General features: G+C 58.4%; 2 protein-coding genes across 3 annotated transcripts in view; one reads left to right on the forward strand and one right to left on the reverse strand.

The window, feature by feature from the left end:
• The first annotated feature begins 352 nt into the window (after positions 1-352).
• Positions 353-7,730, forward strand: KCTD17 (potassium channel tetramerization domain containing 17). The gene is made up of 8 exons (XM_017848041.1): positions 353-407; positions 654-745; positions 1,735-1,830; positions 3,643-3,768; positions 5,155-5,254; positions 5,436-5,507; positions 5,871-5,961; positions 6,855-7,730. Exons 1-8 carry the CDS (start codon positions 353-355, stop codon positions 6,922-6,924), a joined length of 702 nt encoding a protein of 233 aa, XP_017703530.1. The 3' UTR covers positions 6,925-7,730.
• Positions 7,731-9,364: 1,634 nt separating this feature from the next.
• Positions 9,365-17,663, reverse strand: part of TMPRSS6 (transmembrane serine protease 6) — a 39,977-nt gene continuing 31,678 nt past the window's right edge. For both annotated transcript variants that reach the window (XM_017848093.1, XM_017848103.1), the window contains 5 exons: positions 14,815-14,931; positions 14,377-14,545; positions 12,958-13,229; positions 10,746-10,882; positions 9,365-10,164 (listed from right to left, as the gene is read on the reverse strand). In XM_017848093.1, coding sequence (XP_017703582.1) covers positions 10,006-10,164; positions 10,746-10,882; positions 12,958-13,229; positions 14,377-14,545; positions 14,815-14,931 — 854 coding nt within the window. In that variant the 3' untranslated portion in view covers positions 9,365-10,005. The remainder of the gene's footprint in view (positions 10,165-10,745; positions 10,883-12,957; positions 13,230-14,376; positions 14,546-14,814; positions 14,932-17,663) is intronic.

A 17,663-nucleotide genomic window follows, 5' to 3' on the forward strand; every position in this document is an offset into this window, starting at 1 on the left:
TGGGACTTGTGATGAGCTTGTGTGGGGTGTTGCAAACTGTAAAGTGAGGCAGTTGGGGGAACGTGTGGTCACAAGGGTATGTACTTACGGTGGGAAGACATGGGCTCTGGAGTCTGCGGTGCTTGAGTTCCCTCTGCCACTTACCAGCTGTGTGACCTTGGACAAGCTGCTTCTCTTTGGGAACCTCAGTTTTCCCAGTTGTTCAGTGTGGATGATGAAAGTACCTCCTTCTAGTTCTGAGAATTCAAAAATGTAATGCACCTAGCACTTAGAGTGTGCTTAATAAATAGGAGCACATGATCGGGAGTTAGGCAGGGCCCTGCTCATGGTGACATTCTGGGGATCAGTCCCAATGACCCTGCTGTCTCTTGATGGCCCTAAAGCTGCCCCAGACTGTGGCCTGGCAGGTGCCCCTGGGTCACCGCGCTCAGCCCAGCAGAGCTGTGTGGCAGCCTCTCAGCCCCTTCCACAAGAAGTGTGGGATCCAGTGAAGGAAATGCTCCCTTTTGCTTGACCCCTGACCTCATAGACACTCAGCTCACCCTCAGGGTGGGTGATCAGAGCAGGAGGTGGGTTTCGGGGTGAAGGGAACAAGAGGAGAATGGGGCATGGAGGCAGAAGGAGTGACCTGGGGTCCGTTCTATCTGTGCCAGGGGTCCTGGAGGAAGCCGAGTTCTACAACATCGGCCCACTGATCCGCATCATCAAAGACCGGATGGAAGAGAAGGACTACACGGTGACCCAGGTTGGGAGCAGGGGCAACATACATGCCAGGGCAGGGGCCGGTGGGGAAAGTGAGGCTGGGAGACCGGGGCGGGAGGCAGAGGAGGTTGGAAAAGACAGGACCAGTGTTTATCATGGGGAGACCAGGCTGGCCTGTAAGGAGAGGCATGGTTGTTGGGCTCCCAGGCTGCCCAGCAAAGCCCCAGACTGGGAGATGGACACTGGGGTTCAGTCCCTGTCTCAGCCCCATTTGCTGTGTGATGTTGGGCCAGGCTCACCCTCTCTGGACCTTGATTTCCTCTTATGGGATAGAGAGGGGTGGGAATGGCACCCCCATCCCTTCCTCATAGGCAGAAGGGGGTCAGTGTGGAGGTACAGGGTGCCCTGCAGAGTTCAATGCAGGATTAGCAAATTGTGCATTTCGTGGCATCAGATGGTCGCCTGGCGGGCTCGGCACAGGCTGTTGGGGCTGGCATTTGTGAGCTTGGAGCCTGGGCCTCCCTGGCCAGTCTGCAGGAAGAGGGAGGGAGATTTTCCGCCTGCTCTTGGGGATGTGTGAGGTTTGGGGGACAGGTAGTGAGGAACCATCTCCCAGGCCCACGGGATTGAGGAGGGGAGGCTCCGTGTCTCCTTGAGGGCCTGACTCCTTGAGGGTGACCCAGAATGTTCCCCAAGCCCCACCCATGTTCTTTCTTGAATTACCTGTGTTCTGATTCTGTCTCCACCCTTGAGCTGGGTGACCTTGGGCAAGTAACTGGACCTCTCTGAGCCTCAATGGAAAGTCCCATAATGCCTAGGATTCTTGGAAGGATTAAGTGAGATGGTGTCTGGTGAATGCCTGGTGAGGAGCAGGCACTCAGAGCATGGCTGCCTCCCCCCAGCCACCTCTTCTTTCTCTCCCTCTCTTCTTCTTTAGGTATGTTGCGGGGGTGGTGGCAGCAGGTGCTCATGCCCCTCCTGGGGTGCCTGGTGCTCCCACAGGTGCCCTCTATGTGACCCTTCTGCCCACAGGTCCCACCTAAGCACGTGTACCGCGTGCTGCAGTGCCAGGAGGAGGAGCTCACGCAGATGGTCTCCACCATGTCTGATGGCTGGCGCTTTGAGCAGGTGCGCTGGGGACGGGGCGTGCCACCAGGACCACCCTGGGGCCTCCTGGCCTCTGACCAAGCAGGCCCCTCCCTTCCTGCAGCCCCAGCCTTGGGTTCCCCACCACAGTCCCGCCTGCCCCAGGGGTCTTCTGAAATCAAACTAAAGAAGGTTAGGAGAGACCACACTTTGTGGCAGGTTGACCGAGAGAGAGAGGACAGGAGCCCCAGTGGCCACAGGGAAGCACAGGGCATCCTTGTTGGTGGGAGTCCTCACAGCAACCAGGTGGTGATCTATCTGGCGGCATGAGCGAGTCTCTGGCCCCCAAGTGACAGCCCAGGTACAAGGAGACCAGATCCACATAGGTGAGTGGAGTCCACCTGGAGTCAGCGCCTCTTAGAACTGAGTCAGCACCATGTGATCCAGCAGTTCCTGACGCACAGTTTTCAGGGTCTCTGCAGGGGATATGCCCAGCGGCCAGCATTGCAACATGCAGGGGAGCCCAAAGCAGTGGCTTCCCGTGAGGTCTTTGTGGTGAGCGATGGTTCCTCCCAGTCCAGATGCAGTTTACACATCACGAGATCCTTATCCCAAAGCACTTTATCCCTAGTCATGTAGCTGACCTCCCACCTCTCAGGTTTCCAGAGGAGCAGAGCCAGAAAGTGAGCCCAGGGTCAAAAGTGCCTTTAGAGAAGGAGAAGGTCTTGGCTAACCTTTCTCCACACCCACCCACACGCTCCCTGGCACATGGAGACTGCAAGGCAGAAGGTCGGGGCCCCCAGGATGGCCTGGAGGGATGGAAGAATGGGCCCAGTGCAGAGCCAGAGGCCTGGCTTCACCCCTGGGCCTCGCCACGGACATGCCTGCCACGTTGGGCAAGTTGCATCTCCTCCGCAGGCCCATTTCCTCATCGGTGAGGTGGGCTAACGGTACCTCCTCTGTAGGACTGTTGTGAAGATGAGAAGGACCATCGGTAAAGCTTACAGCCCTCCGTAGGACTCCCTATGTGGGCACTAGTGTCGTGCAAATCATTAGAAATCCATATTGAAGTCTGCGACCCTCAGAAAGGACTTGGGACCCCCGATGCCATTCCCTGCTCCACCCCTTCCTGGCTGTGAGGCCTTCAGCAGGCCTGAGAGTCCCTCCAGGGTCCCTGAGAGCTGAATGAGATTCATCACCTGGAAGAACTTTCTTATTCTTAGCTAGAAGGGCTCTATGGGCGTGGTTATTCTAGGGACCCTGAAACAAAGGCAGGGCCACTCTGAGAGCCTCTGGGCGTCTCTGGCAATTGCACAGACTCTCAGAGGCTGAGCAAGCAGGCCAGGGGCCATTGGTCATTTGCCCTTTGGTCTCAGGAGTGGACCACCTATCCCACCTCTGCTTCCAGGAGTGAAGGGAATATTCTGTGGGGCTCCACCTTGTGAATGCCACCCTGCAACCTTGTCCTGGGGCTGTGTCAGCCACATCTGGAACGGGGCACAGCTGCCCTTTAGAGGCCTCCGCCTGCATTTAGAAAAGGGGCCCCTGGCTCTGGGGCTAGGCTCGGGGTGCTGGTGGGGACAGCGGTAATGCCGCCACCCTCCACCAGGGATCGGACCAGCCAAGCCAGGCGGAGAGGCTGGTCCTGGGGCACAGACCACGGGCACAGGCTGCAAGGGGAAGACTCCACCCTCCTGCCCAGGGGTGCCCTCTACAAACCCAGGAGTGGGCCCGGCAAGCCACAAGATCAGAACCTGAGCTGGTATCTTGATTTGAGTGCCGAGGTCTGCCCTACCCAGCCCCATGGCCCCCAACACCAACCTGCGTCCTTCTCCCCATGCTCCGCCCCTCTAGCTGGTGAACATCGGCTCCTCCTACAACTACGGCAGCGAGGACCAGGCAGAGTTCCTGTGTGTGGTGTCCAAGGAGCTCCACAGCTCCCCGAATGGGCTGAGCTCAGAGTCCAGCCGCAAAACCAAGGTGAGCCCACCCGCCTCAGCCTGTGTCCAGAGAAGGTTCCTGTCTCCCTCCACCCTCTCCGCCTCTGCCGCCCCTGCGCCCGCACCATCCCTCCACCTCTCTACCCCTGCTGCCCATGCACAACCCCATGCTCACAGCCACCGCCATCCATCCCATGCCACCTGCCGTTACCCAGGCCCAGGCTGGGAGCAGTGAGATGAGAGCATCCCGAGGGTGCGGCCGGAGTGGACTCAGAGGCTGCGTGAAGGGGGCCGCGTAGTGGCCACCAGGCACTGTGGCATGGACTAGGGGTCTGGGCACAGCGTGGCACTCTGTATGACTCAGGACAGGGCTTGTCCTCTCCCGGCACCTTTGCTGTGCTCTCTGAAGTGAGAGGGGAGGATCACATACTCTGTGGTGCCTTGGAACCTGGAACTTCTGGGATCCCACATGTCCGTTTATTCCCCAGGGACGGGTGCATGTCCCCAGCTGGCCTGAGCCGGGATGGAGAAGCCACCGCTATAACTCCTGCCCCTTTCCCAGGCCCCCTGCTTGGCCGCTCTGCAGGATGGGGGCAGCCTGGTGGCTGCCAGTCCTGTGTGTCTGCCTGGCCTGTTGAGGCAGCCTCCTGAGAGTGCCCTGGCAGCATCCACTGTACCACTGTGGGGAGGGGGCTGAGCGGGGGTCCTGCCACCCTGGACACAGTGCTGTGGTGGGAAGTCCCAAGGGCCTTCGCAGAGCCACAGAGCAGGCATGAACCAGGCTGGGAAGAAGGCAGGCTGCTCCACCTGGGGCCCACCCCTGCACAGTGGAGGCTTATCTCTGGCTTCCTGTCTGTCTGTCTGTCTGCCTCCCTGTCCTGCTGTGACGCACCCTGCCTGCCCACCCACCCCCACCACTGCCAGGGCTGGCACTGCCCTGCAAGGGTGCAGAGCGAGCCTGCTCCTTCTGCCTTTTTGGGCCAAAGCCCCTGGACCTGGGGTGTCAGAGACCTGGTGGCATCCCAGATCTGGGTGGTGTCTGCCCTGGGGCTTCCTTGGCCACATTTCTACTCAGGAGCAGTCTTTCCAAACAAGGCCTTCCCAGCCACCCCCAGGGATACCCCAGTCCCACACCCTCGTCGTTCTGCTTCATCCCCTCGCTGTAGCCCCACTCTATGTAACAGCAGCCAGGCTGACCCCAGAGCATGACCACAGCACCCCATCCTCAGCTGCTTTCCCCAGGCCCCCCCCAAGCTGCCCAGGGGACCGGAGAAGATGTCCCCAGCTTCTGTGGCTAGAGCCCTTCCCTCTCCTGAGGTCCCTTTCACCTTGCCTGAGACCGGGTCTTTGGGGATAGCCAGCAGGCCCTGGCCCCTCTGTTAGTGTCTCCACTCTTTCTTCCCTGGGTCCGCCGGCTGGTTCACAGAGCACGGAGGAGCAGCTGGAGGAGCAGCAGCAGCAGGAGGAGGAGGTGGAGGAGGTGGAGGTGGAACAGGTGCAGGTGGAGGCAGATGCACAGGAGAAAGGTGCAGCCAACCCCCAGGAGGATGATTGCTAAGCAAAGTCGGAGCCTCCCGCCCACTCCCTGCTGGAGCCAGCTGCAGAACCGGGGGCCCCGGGGCTGCTGGGGGGGCACCAGGGTTAGCTCAGCCACTTGCCTGGCGCCTCACCCGCATAACCATCCCTTCTCTCACTTTCTCTTTGCAGCCCAGTCATCTCAGGATCCCGCTAACCTTTTCTCCCTCCCACCACTGCCTCCTCCTGCGCTTCCCGCTGGAGGTCCTGCCTCATCTTCATCCACCTCTTCTTCCTCCTGGATCTCATCTGCACCCTGCCTCTTCCCTCTCTGCCCCTGTCCGGGTTTTCTCTCTGCCTGCTCACGCCTCCATCCCGGGTCTGCCCTGGTCCCAGCCTCCCGTGCCCTCCACCCAGGCCCCCTGGCCCTGCATCCCAGAGCGTCCTGCCTGCCGCCTCCTGCGCCCCTTCTGGTACCTCCTGCCTCCCAGCCCGGGGAGGAGGGGCGCAGCTGCACCTCCTCTGTGCCCACCAACCCTGCCGGGCACCACTGAGGCTGGGCCCCGGCCGCAAGCCCTGCCCCGCCTCCTCTCCTCCCGGCCTCCTCCTCACGTTTCCTCCTTGCAGGTTCCCGTCCGCACTCTCTCAGACCTGAGGCTGAGCTTGCAGTGAGGGCTTCTCCTCGGCCCCTCGCCCGCCCCCAGAGCTGCCATCCCTGGTTTGTAGCTTGGCGGTGCTGGAGGGAGGGGTGGAGCGAGGAGGGTGCTCATCTCTTGATCCTTGGACTTGAGCCGAGCTTTCGGCTGATTATCTCCACCCACCAAAGTTTCTCATCCGACCTTGGCCTTGGGGGTGAAGCTCTGAGAGAAGAAAGTTAGGGAATGGGAACTTTCCCACCAGCCCATCAGCACCAGAGCCAGGCTTGCGGGGAGGGAGGGACCCGCTGAAGCCAGAGGCCTTGGCCGAGTCCCTGCACATCCAGGAGCTCCTGTGTCACTGCCTTGTGGCATCCCCTATTTCTGTGGGGATGGGGAGGACAGTCCACTTTTGGATACCCTTGGCCTATGAAGTGTCAGCCAAAGCTGGCTTAAGGATTGCAGAGTGTCAGAAAAAGCCCTGGCCACATGCCCAGAAGCCCCCCACCCCAGTCTTTTCTTCCTGCTGTGTGACTTTGGGCAAGTCACTGTCCCTCTCTGGGCCACAATTGCCTCTAAAATGGGGACAAACGGCTGCTCTCTGTGGCTCCTTTCGCCTGGGGCATCAGTGCTTCTCCCAGCCTGACCAACCCCCATCCCACCCCCTTAAAAGTCTTGGCAGAATCTGGCCTTTGTAGGTGGCTGCCACTGAGCCCAAGACGGGGCATGGGGCTCCTGGATGGGTTACTTGGGCACCCTTCCTGCTCCTCCCCCACTCAGTTCTGAATCCACCTTCTCTGGGCCTCAGCCCCATCGCCTTCTCCAGAAGGAAGCCTGTGACTCAACTGCCTCTCTCTCTCTCCCTCTCCCCGCCCCTTCAATCTCCTCTCCATCCCCTGGCCCTGCATCACCCCCTCCTTACCGGCCTCACCTCTGTCTCTCCCATCCTCCTGTCCTTCCCCTCTTTTTTTTCTAGCTGTTACAAGCCAGAGGCACCCGGATGTGAGGCCCCAGATCACCTCCAGGGACTTGGGGTTCCCATCTGAAATCCTTTATTTTTGTACCATGGGGTGGGCCCCGGGCCTGAGAAGGAAGAAGCCTCCTGTCTGCACCTGTGGGGCTGTGACTTACCCCTGCCTCCAGGGCCGGGGCGGGGCGGGGGCCCCCGGGACCTCTCAAGGCCCAAGGTGGGCCCCAGGATCTCTGGGCAGAGCCGACTACTCATGGCAGACGTGTGGCAGTGTCTGGCTGTGTCTCTCCAGCCCCCGCGTCCCCTTTCCCGGGCTCCCCTGCTGCATGGCGGATGCACTCCTTCCTGGCCCAGTCACATCGCCTCCTTGAGCCTTAGTCCAGGGGGTAACTCCTCCCACCCCACCTACCTCACAGGGTTGTTGTGAGGGTGCACAGAGGAGCAAGGTCCCTGAAGGCCCTCAGGCAGTATATAGGGGCCGCCCACCTTCAGCTGCCCTGGGATGGGAAGGACCCAGCCCGACCCCTGGGCGTAACACTGTGTTTGCAAATGGAGATTCAGGTATTGGGGATGCAGGTTGTGGGGAGCTGGCCTGTCAGAGTAGGTGTAGGTGGCTTGGCCTTCACCTTGGTGATCCCATCCCCAGCCATTTGCATTGCTGGCCCAGCACCTGGCCTCGGGGGCGGGGAGAGGCAGCCGAAGGGGCTGGGCAGGGGCGGTGGAGGACTCACGGTGGAGGACTCACGGTGGAGGACTCAGGAACTGCCCGGGGAGCATGGGTGTGGCAGCTGAGCCAGGGCCCTCCTGTGTTTGACTTCCTGGGATGGGTCCTTGCTTCTCAGCTGTGTCGGACCCCACCGTGTAATAAAACCGGAAGGAACAGCCCAGCCTGGCTGTCACCCTTTCTTTCTCTGGACCACTTTTGGGGAACTCAAGGTGTGGTAGACTGGCCCAGAGGAACGCAGCTTTCTCCTGAAAGCCCAAGGACGCTGCCCTGTTGTCATTTTCCTGGGTGTGTTGCAGGGAGGGCTTGGGGAACTGGCTATATCCTTTGCCCTGGGGCCAGATACCAAAGCACCTGCTCTACCTGGCCAGGAGCCAGAAAACAGAACTCTAGGGAGAGCCCTGGGCTGCCTCTGCCACATCTTTAACCTCTCAGGACACCACCACCCCCACTTCTATTCTGACACCTGGGCCACCTCCATCCCTCCCTATTGGGCAGATCACCCAAGGGATTCTGCATGTGTTCTGCCCACCTGCTCTGAAGACGCCCCCTGCTCGCCCAGCTGCCCCGGCTCCTCCTGGCAGGACCCAGGTGGGTGCTTCCCGTCCCTGGTTCCCCTTCTGCCTCATTCACCCACAGACCTGGCAGCAGCACCCACGTTGGAAAAACCCCTCTTCAGTCTAGGGCCCCTCTGAAGCGCCCTCTCTCCCTTCCGCTCCCAGTTAGGCTTCCAGAAAGAGCTGTCCACAGTTGACCACCCACCCTCACCTCCAGCGGGCCCCCTGACTCCATCACAACTGCCCTCAGGGGTCCGAAATCATCCTCCAGTCCATCCCATGGCGCTGCTCAGTCCCGGCCCATCCTCTCCTTCCTGGAATCCTGCAGTGGCCTCCTAACCAGCCTCCTTGCCTGCCACTCCCTGCACACTGGTGCCAAGGCTGGTTCCAAAATGTGAATCCACTCATGTCACCCCTATGCTATAGAGCCTACCATGGCTCCGCAGAACTTTCAGGGTCAAATCCTTGGCTCAACTCCAGGCTCTGCTATCCCGCCTCAGTTTGCCCCTCTGAATTCTTCAGTCCTTCCCCTCTCAAGCTCTGTTCTAACACTCACTCGGCTTGCTGGGTCCTAGTGTGTCTCATTCTTCCAGGACTCTGTGCCTTTGCACATGCTCTTCCCCTGCCTGGAATATCCCTCCCAGATATTCCCACCTTGACTACCTCTGAACCCCAGCTCAAGTCTCACAGCCTCCAGGCAGCTTGCCTTGACTTGCCCAGTCCGCGCTCCCCTCCGTCCCCTTCCCACTGGATCATCCCCATGGCTCCTGGGGTCAGGAGCCAGGTCCTTCACCCCTGTGGCCCCAGCACAGTGCCTACTCAATGACTCAAAGAATTCAAAGGGAGTGAGTGTCGCGCTGGAGGGGGCCATGGCAGACGGGGAACTGGGAGACAGGAGTCTATACCACCTCCACTCCTAACCCCCAGTGCCACCATGAGGATGTCTTAACCGCCTCTCTCAGCCTGTTTCCTTTAAGGTTCCAAAAGGAGACCATTGCTCCTCACATCCCTCCCTCTGACCTGAGGGTCCCCAAACGATTGCCTTCCTGGCATTTCTCCTGGGATCTGGGCAGCTGCCCCAGAGGCCCCAGCCCTCAGTGGCCACGCTTGCTGCCACTGAGCCCACCTTGGCCTTCTGGTCACTTGTCAAACAGGCTGAGCTGGAAGCAGGGACTGCTTCAGTCAAGGGCATGAGGCTGGCGCCCGGGTCCCCGTTCAAACTCCAGCAGAGGGGCTTGGATCAGGCAGCTTTATTCCAAAGGGCAGCTGAGCTCACCCTCCCCAGGTCGGGGCTGTGAGGGGCCAGGTGGCAGGCAGGGGTGGGGCAAGGACCCTGGAGACAGGGCTTCCCCACCTTTTTTGGCTTAGGGTGGCAGCTGGCCCACCTGGCAGTCCCCAGGGCTCTGAGGGTCCCCTCCTATGGGGGCACCTTCCATTCCCAGATCCCAAGTTAGACCAGGGGCTTCCGAAGCTGGCATCTGCTCTCTGGAGCCAGGGCTGCCCAAGCAGGCTTTGTATAGAGTGTACACCTCAGACACTCCTGGGGATGTAGAGCCAGCATTCTTGCTGCTGAGCCACTTCCTTGCAATAGGCAGCAGTGGAGGAAGGAGACGGAGGAGAGAAAATCGGGAGGCAGAAGGGCTGGGTGTGGGCCTCGGTCCCCAGGGGACGTCTTGACCCCCAGCTGCTGGCACTCCTCCATCCTCCTGCCATCACTGGAGCAGACATCAGGGACAAGACAAGATGCCACCTCCTGCCACCACAGGGCCCGCTCGCCTATCCCCCCCCCCCCCAGAATACTTGTCCCCCTGCTTGGCAATTGCCCTGGGCTCTCTGAGTCCAGGAGGTGGGACCCGCTCTGCAGGGGGGCAGTTCCTCAGGTCACCACTTGCTGGATCCAGCCAATCACACCTGTGATGCGGGTGTAGACACCGAAGTAGTTAGGCCGGCCACAGCCCAGGCCCCAGCTGACCAGCCCTGCCAGGAACCAGCGGCCACTGAGTGCCTTGCATACCAGCGGACCACCCGAGTCACCCTGAAATGGGGAAAGGAGAAAGGACTGAAGCAGGGTAAGGACACCCCCTTTCCAGGCGAGGGGCCATGGGGATTAAGTCCTGACTGTTGGGAATTGACTGGGTGCCAGAGACTCACATTCAGTCTTAAAGCTCTGCTTTTTCCTCGCCTGCTAAATGGAGAGAGCCCAAGCCAGCCCTCTTTGTCCTCCAGCCAGCCTGGGCCCTCCTGGAACTGTGGCTGTGTCCCCACACCCCCACTCTGCCTCTACCTCCCTTCTGCGGCTGACACGCCTTTCTTCTTCCTGCATCCACCTCACTGTGGGACCCTGGGCCTAGTGCCTTGTGATGGGCAAGGAGCAGAACTGGGTTTGAGCCTAACACCTGCCCGTCACAGCATCTCTTCTGATCCATGGCTCTGCAACCTTGGGCAAGCTCCAACCTTTCCACCCCCCAGTCTCCTCTTCTGTAAAGTGAGGGTGGCCATCGCCACCTTGCTGGGAGGATGGGAGGCTTCAGCAGGCTGATGTGAGCACAGGGCCAGACCCTGATGATGTGAGCAGCATCCTTTCTCCTCTCTCCCTCCCACGCCGGGGGGACTCACCTGGCAGGCATCCTTCTTGCCCTTGCGGTAGCCGGCACACAGCATGCGTGGCGTCACCTGGTAGCGATAGGCCTCGCTGCACAGGTCCTGTGGGATCAACTGCACATCCACTTTCTGCAGAGCATTGCTGGTGGGGCCTGTCCGTGGTCAAGAGCAGAAGTGAGATCTAAGGAACCTGGAGCCCCTGTTCTCTGTTCTCTCTAACGCTATTCCCTTTGCATCTCAGGAGCCTCCTTCTCTCCTGCTCTGCCCACCGTTACCTCTGCTGGGGTTGCACCTGCCCCTCTGCCTCCCTGTCACTTTATTCTAGCTCTTTCTCTGTGGGGTTCATGGAGACAGAGCGCCTGACCAAAGCCCATGTGGAGGGCCGGGCGCAGTGGCTCACACCTGTAATCCCAGCACTTTGGGAGGCCGAGACGGATAGATCACCTGAGGTCAAGAGTTCAAGACCAGCCTGACCAACATGGAGAAACCCTGTCTCTACTAAAAATACAAAATTAGCTGGGTGTGGTGGTGCATGCCTGTAATCCCAGTGACTCAGGAGGTTGAGGCAGGAGAATCGCTTGAACCCAGGAGGTTGTAGTGAGCCAAGATCGTACCATTGCACTCCAGCCTGGGCAACAAGAGGGAAACTCCATCTCCAAAAAAAAAAAAAAAAAAAAAAAGAAGCCCGTGTGGATGAGTGTCTTACTCCAGCGTCTTGTCCCCCACCTCTGTCTGCTCAGGCACCTCTGGGCTCTGGCTGGCTCTTCGCTGCTATGTTACAGCACCTGGGGATGTCTCCAAAGCCCACATCTGACCCCTTCACCGTTTCCTTACAACTCTGCAGAGCCCCAACTCTGCAGTACACCCCAGTGCTTCTCCAGGAGGGCTGCATATCACAGTCCCCTGGGAAGCCTTGATACAAGGGTTTTTCTTGAAGCTCCATGCATGGTTGTAAGGTGCAGGTAGGAGGGAGAACTCCTGGCCCAAGATCCTTACACTGGCTGGCAAGGCCCTGTCTGCCCTTCTGGCTGCTCTTTGCCCAGGCACACCTGCGCCCCACCTTGGCCCCTCTGGTAGGCTGCGGATGTTCTCAGGTCTTCCTGTCTTGGCACCTGTGTCTTCACCTGAATGTCTTTTCCCTTTGTCTGGATATTGCCAACTCATCTTTCAGGCCTCAGCTTAAACAACCCTCCCCTTGAAGCCTCCCTTGACCCTACCTAGGCAGGAGCCTCCTCTGTGTCTCCACTGTCCCTGCACCTCCCCATCCATGTCAGCCCTTATCACTGGCTGTCTCCCCCGAGAATGTTCTCTCTCCTTCCTGATGTACCCTTCCCTTAACCCCATACCTGGTACATAGCTGGTGCTCAGAAAGTGTCATTGAGTGACTGAATGAGTGAAGGAATAGTGAATGAACCAGCCTTTGCTTTGCCATGACCTCTGCCATCCCCTTGGGTTAGTCACTGTTCCTCTGAGCCTCAGTTTTCCCATCCTTAAAATATCTCTGCAGCCTTGCCTGCCTCCAGATTGTAAGTCATTGTACACATTTTTGAGCCACCAACATTAAGGCTGCAGGGCATGTCTGTAGGTTTGCCAGCTGGGTCTGTGTCCCCAAAACTGTACAGTGCCGCCAGGGATGGCCAGCTCTGGTTAGTGAAAGTAGAAAGGGGAGAGACCCTGTTTCTGAGAGCAGTAGCAGGAAGAGCGGGGGCTCTGGAGGCAGCCAGTCCTGGGTTCTAATCTCTGCTCTAGTCCTCTCTGGCTGTGTGACTTAAAGCAACATGTCTCTGAGCCTTGGTTTCTCCATCCATAAAATGGGGCCACAGCATCCGCCCCAGGGCTATTGGATGGATTATATGAAATCATGTTCCCCTAAAATTCAGCCTGGATGTGGAAAGTGCTAATAATTAAGAGCCTCCGCCCTTGCAGCCCAAGGAGCAGCAGGTGGAACTTGCACGTGGGCAGTGGCCCCCCAGACCTGCCCCTTTGCCCCACACACGTAACGGCCTTCCAGAGTGAAGCTAGGAAGGCAGGGGCGGGGGCCTATTGGCCGCATTAAATGGTGGTTTTGTACCGTAAAATTCAGCCCAATTTGAATCCCAGGAGTAGAGGGCCTGTGGGGTGGAGCCCCGGGACCTGGGCCCAGCCCCGCCCTTCTCCAGGTCAGGTGTTGCAAAGCGGATCCGCACGGTCTCCCGCCACCCGTGCGCCACCCGTGCGGGCCGCTTACCGCCTTCGCGCAGGGCACCCCAGCCGGTGATCCAGCAGTGCAGGCCGGGTTCGAAGAAGTGGGAGCGCGCGGGCAGGCAGACGGGACACACGGCGGCTGAGCGCACCACCGGGTGGTCGAGCTGCAACAGCGCCACGTCGTAGTCGTGGCTGTCCTCTTCGTGATACGGGTGCAAGAGCAGGCGGCTCACCTTGAAGGACACCTCTCCAGGCCAGCGCGAGTTCTGCCACACCTTGCCCAGGAACACCGTCCACAGCGCCGGGGAGGCCATGCTGGGGTGGGGTGGGGTGGGGTGGGGGGAAGCTGCTCTCCCCATCCAGGGACCCTCAGGATAGCCAACTGCCGCCTGGGACAGTGCCCTCCACACCCAGCCCTCCCTTCCCTCCCTGAAGACCGCCTAGCTGGTGGTACAGCGGTCAGCCTTCACCCACTCGGCCTGCCTGGGTTCCAGGCCCCAGCTTCATCCCTCCCTAGACCTGTGTGCCTCTCTAAGCCTCTGCCACCTCATCTGCAAAATGGGAAGGGCATTTTCTACTCGACTGTTCTTGAGAGAATCCAGTAAGACCGTGTATCAAAACTGTAGCACAGGGCCAGGCCCTCAACACAGATTTCTTTTTTCCTTAGCACTTTACGGACCCAGACTGCTCTGAGTTCCCCGAGGTTGGTGGGTCCTGGTGGGGAGGGGCTGGGCGTTGACCATGGAGGAATTGGACTGCCGTAGTCAGCTGCCTGCGTGGCAGCGGGCAGCCTTCCGGTCTCTCTACCTGAGGGGTTAGGGTACCCCTGGGCTGGGTACCCTAGGTTAGGGTATCCCTGGGTTAGGGTACTACCTGGGATGGGGTTAAAGAGAGCTAGGTGGTCAGAGCAACCTGTGCCCCAGAGAGGATACAAAAGGGGATCCCTATGCAGGTTCTGGGGGCAGGATCTGGAGCCCAGATCTGTCTGCGGGTGGATTGGGGAAGGTTTCAGCCCACCAAGCAGATGGGAAAGATGGCCATGAGGCCTGATGAGATGTCCCCTGGGGGCTCCCTGCTACTTCATGTCACACCTCGGGGAGTGTCATAGCTTATGACGAGGTAGGGCAGTTCTGTCCTTTACTGTATCCCCAGCATCTAGCATAGCCCCTGGCACATAGTAGGAGCACAAGTGTTGCTGAATGAGTGAATGAGATGAATGAATGAATCACTGGCCCAACTTAAAGCAAGATACCGAAAGTAGATGGCAGAGAGGTGGAACAACGTGTCCAGGGACCCAGTAGGTCCTGGTGGAGCCAGGACTGGAACCCACATCACAGTAGCCTGTCTGAGGGGTTCAGCACCCTTCCCTCTATCTGCAAAGAGCTCAGACACAGTGCACCGCCTACCAGGCCTTCCCTGCCCTTGCCTCTTATGGCCTAGGCCCCCACACCCTCCCGCTTACCTGTCCTCCTGGAAGCAATGGGCAGCTGTTATCACCCAGCGGTCAGCGATGAGGGCCCCCCCACAGATGTGTCGACCCCGAACCTGGAGGCTGGCCTGCCATGGCCACTCACCCTCAGAGGACATGGCCCCACCAACAATGCGACTGGAGGGGCCCTGGAGGCCACAGTCTGGGGATGGGGCCAGGTGGTAGGGTGGACAGAGGAGGAGGGGAAGGGGAGAAGCAGACAGACAGAGAGGAAGGGCAAAGGAAAGAGATGGAGAGACAGAGAACAGGAGAACAATGGAGGGAGAGAGATCATAAAGACCCAGGTGAGGGGGCAGAGGGTGGGATAGAGAGAGACCAGGGGACAGGGGTGAGATTTCCCTCCAGTGTCCTGCTGTGGGCACCCCCCTCCCTCCCAAGCTCCAGGGCCCCGGGCAGCCAGGCAGGGCTTACCACAGTGCTGCTCGTCTGAGCCGTCCCTGCAGTCGGGCTGCCCATCACACTGTGGGTTGGGCTTCTTTACGCAGCTCCGGTCCTCACACTGGAAGGTGAATGTCCCGCAGGGCACCCCTGGGACAGGGGATGGGGACAGGGCACAGAAGGTGGGTCTCTGAGCCCCAAAGGAGACTTCCAAAGTGGGGTGCAGGAACGATGGAGCCAGAAGAGCCGGGAGGTGACTGGAGAGTCTTTTCCTGAATCTCCTTTAAGATTTCCTAAAAGCAGGCCATGTCCCCCGCACCCCTAGCCCCTCCATTCAGACTGGTCTGTTGAGTGCAAAGCGGTGTCTCCATTCTCAGACTGGAGCTCCTGACCGCAAGATCATGCCTCCCCCTCTGGTGTGGAACTTCAAAGCAAAACTGTGCCTCCACTTTCAGACCAGAGTCCCCACCTCGCCTGGCAGTCTCCCAGGCTCTGGGCCTGCCCAGTTGCCACCTTTTCCTCCCTGCTCTTCACTGTAAAGTACTTTCCACTCCACCACTTGGTCTTTGCCTCTCTCCTTTCCTCCTGCCTATTTAAGTTTTAGCTCTCACCAAGGACCAAACGCCTACCTCCTCCAGGAAGCTTTTCATGTCTGACCTCCTCCCTGCCCCACAATCTACACGGCAGGAGAGTCACCCATCGTATCCTCCTAACAGATAAGCCTTGGAAGGCAGGGGCCGCATCTCTGCTGTTTTATTCCCACTTCCTCACTGCACCTTGCCTATTGCTGGATAGCCTGCAAGTGTTGGTCAGTTGGTCAGTTGGGTGGGTAGATGGATGGATGGATAAATAGACCCAGACAGAAGATTGAGCAGAAAAGCCAATGGGTGGAGTGGTGGTCCATTAGGGAGACTGACAGACAGCTAGAAGGTTGGATAAATGCGTGGATGTAAGGACCAGTGGACAGACAGGGTGCTAGGGAGATCAGTGGATGGGTGGGTGGATGGGTGATGGATGGATGGATGGATGGATCAGTAGATGGATGGATGGATGGATGATGGATGGATGGATGGATGGGTAGATGGATGGATGGATGGATGGATGGATGATGGATGGATGGATGATGGATGGGTGGATGGATGATGGATGAATGATGGATAGATGGATGGATGATTGGATGGATGGAGGATGGATGGATGATGGATGGATAGATGGATGGATGGATGGATGGATGGATGGATGATGGGTGGATGGATGGATGGATGATGGATGGATGGATGGATGGATGGATGATGGATGGATGGATGGATGGATGGATGGATGGATGGATGGACAGATGGATGGAACAGTGGCCATTACAGGCAGGTAGTCAGCCAAACTAATAAGTGGGTAGATTGACTGTTTGATGATAGGGAGATCAGTGGTTGCAAAGGTCAGTAGATGCATGGATAAATGGGTAGCTGTATGAATCGATGGACAGACAGGGTGATTGGAGACCAGAAGATAGATGAATGGATGGATGGATGCATGGATATACAGGTGTAAATACAGAGGGGTTGGTGGGTGTTGGGATGAGAAGCTAGAAACCTTTGCTGAAGCCTGTAGCAGGCCTAGACTGCCTTTGCTGTCCCTCCAGACACTCAGCCAGGCCCTGTCCTACCTTCCTGGCACCGCTCTTCATCGCTGCCGTTGAGACAGTCAGGCTGCCCATCACAGACCTTGAGCAGTGAGATGCACGTGCTGTCCTCTTGGCACTGGAATGTGGCTCTGCAAACTGTGTGGGGACACAGAGAGGGGACAGGTGGGAGGAAGCCAGAGGAGACAGCTGGGGCTTGGCGATGCCTATAGAAGGTGTGCTGTATTGCACATTACCAATCACAAATCTCTCTCTGCTACTTTATTTTAATTTAATTTAATTTAATTTTGTGTTATTATTATTATTTTTTGAGACAGAATCTCGCTCTTGTTATGAAGGCTGGAGTGCAATGGCACAATCTCACCGCAACCTCCCAGGTTCAAGTGATTCTCCTGCCTCAGACTCCCAAGTAGCTGGGATTACAGGCTCCTGCCACCACACCCAGCTAATTATTGTACTTTCTGTAGAGACAGGGTTTCACTATGTTGACTAGGCTCATCTTGAACTCCTGACCTCAGGTGATCCGCTCGACTCGGCCTCCCAAAGTGCTGGGATTACAGGCATGAGCCACTGCACCCGGCCTCTTTCTCTGCTACTTTACACCCAAAGTTTCACAGCAACCCTGTGAGATACCCCATTTCATTGGTGGAAACAGATGAGGTGACTTGTCCAAGGTCACTTGGCTGAGCCAGAACTTGAAGATGTTCAGTTTCCAAATATGAGGCACCTCCCCCAGCACCGTGGCAGGATCATCCCCCTGGCCATGAACATCTTGCTTCCCTCTTCCCACATATTTAAACCTTTGACAGGGCAGAGCAGGGGGACATCTCCCTCACCCATTCTGTTCCTTCTTGGAAGGTTGGCTGGGACAGCGGTGGGGGTGATAGCTCTGAGCTGGAAGTCAGGAGACCTGGCTCCCCACTTGTCCCTGCCACTGTCCCACGAGGTGGTCTCATCTTGCCACCCCCGACAGTGAGAGAACCCCACTTCCTGGGTGTTGATAATGGAAGCTACATGTAGGAGTAGGGTCTCTACTCAGCTCAGAGCAGGGAAGGTGAGGAGGGAGGAGGGATTGGCGGGGAGAGGAAGGATGCGTGGGTGGGTTGCTCACCGCAATTTCTCTCATCCAGGCCATTGGGGCAGTCCTTGACCCCATCACAGGCAGGGACGCAGAGTCCATTCACAGAGCAGAGGAACTCTCCAGGGCAGGCTGCGAAACCACAGGGGACCGTGGAGGCAGGGAGGG

The sequence above is a fragment of the Rhinopithecus bieti genome, unplaced genomic scaffold, assembly GCF_001698545.2.
Source record: "Rhinopithecus bieti isolate Rb0 unplaced genomic scaffold, ASM169854v2 scaffold_2408, whole genome shotgun sequence".
NCBI lineage: Eukaryota > Metazoa > Chordata > Mammalia > Primates > Cercopithecidae > Rhinopithecus > Rhinopithecus bieti.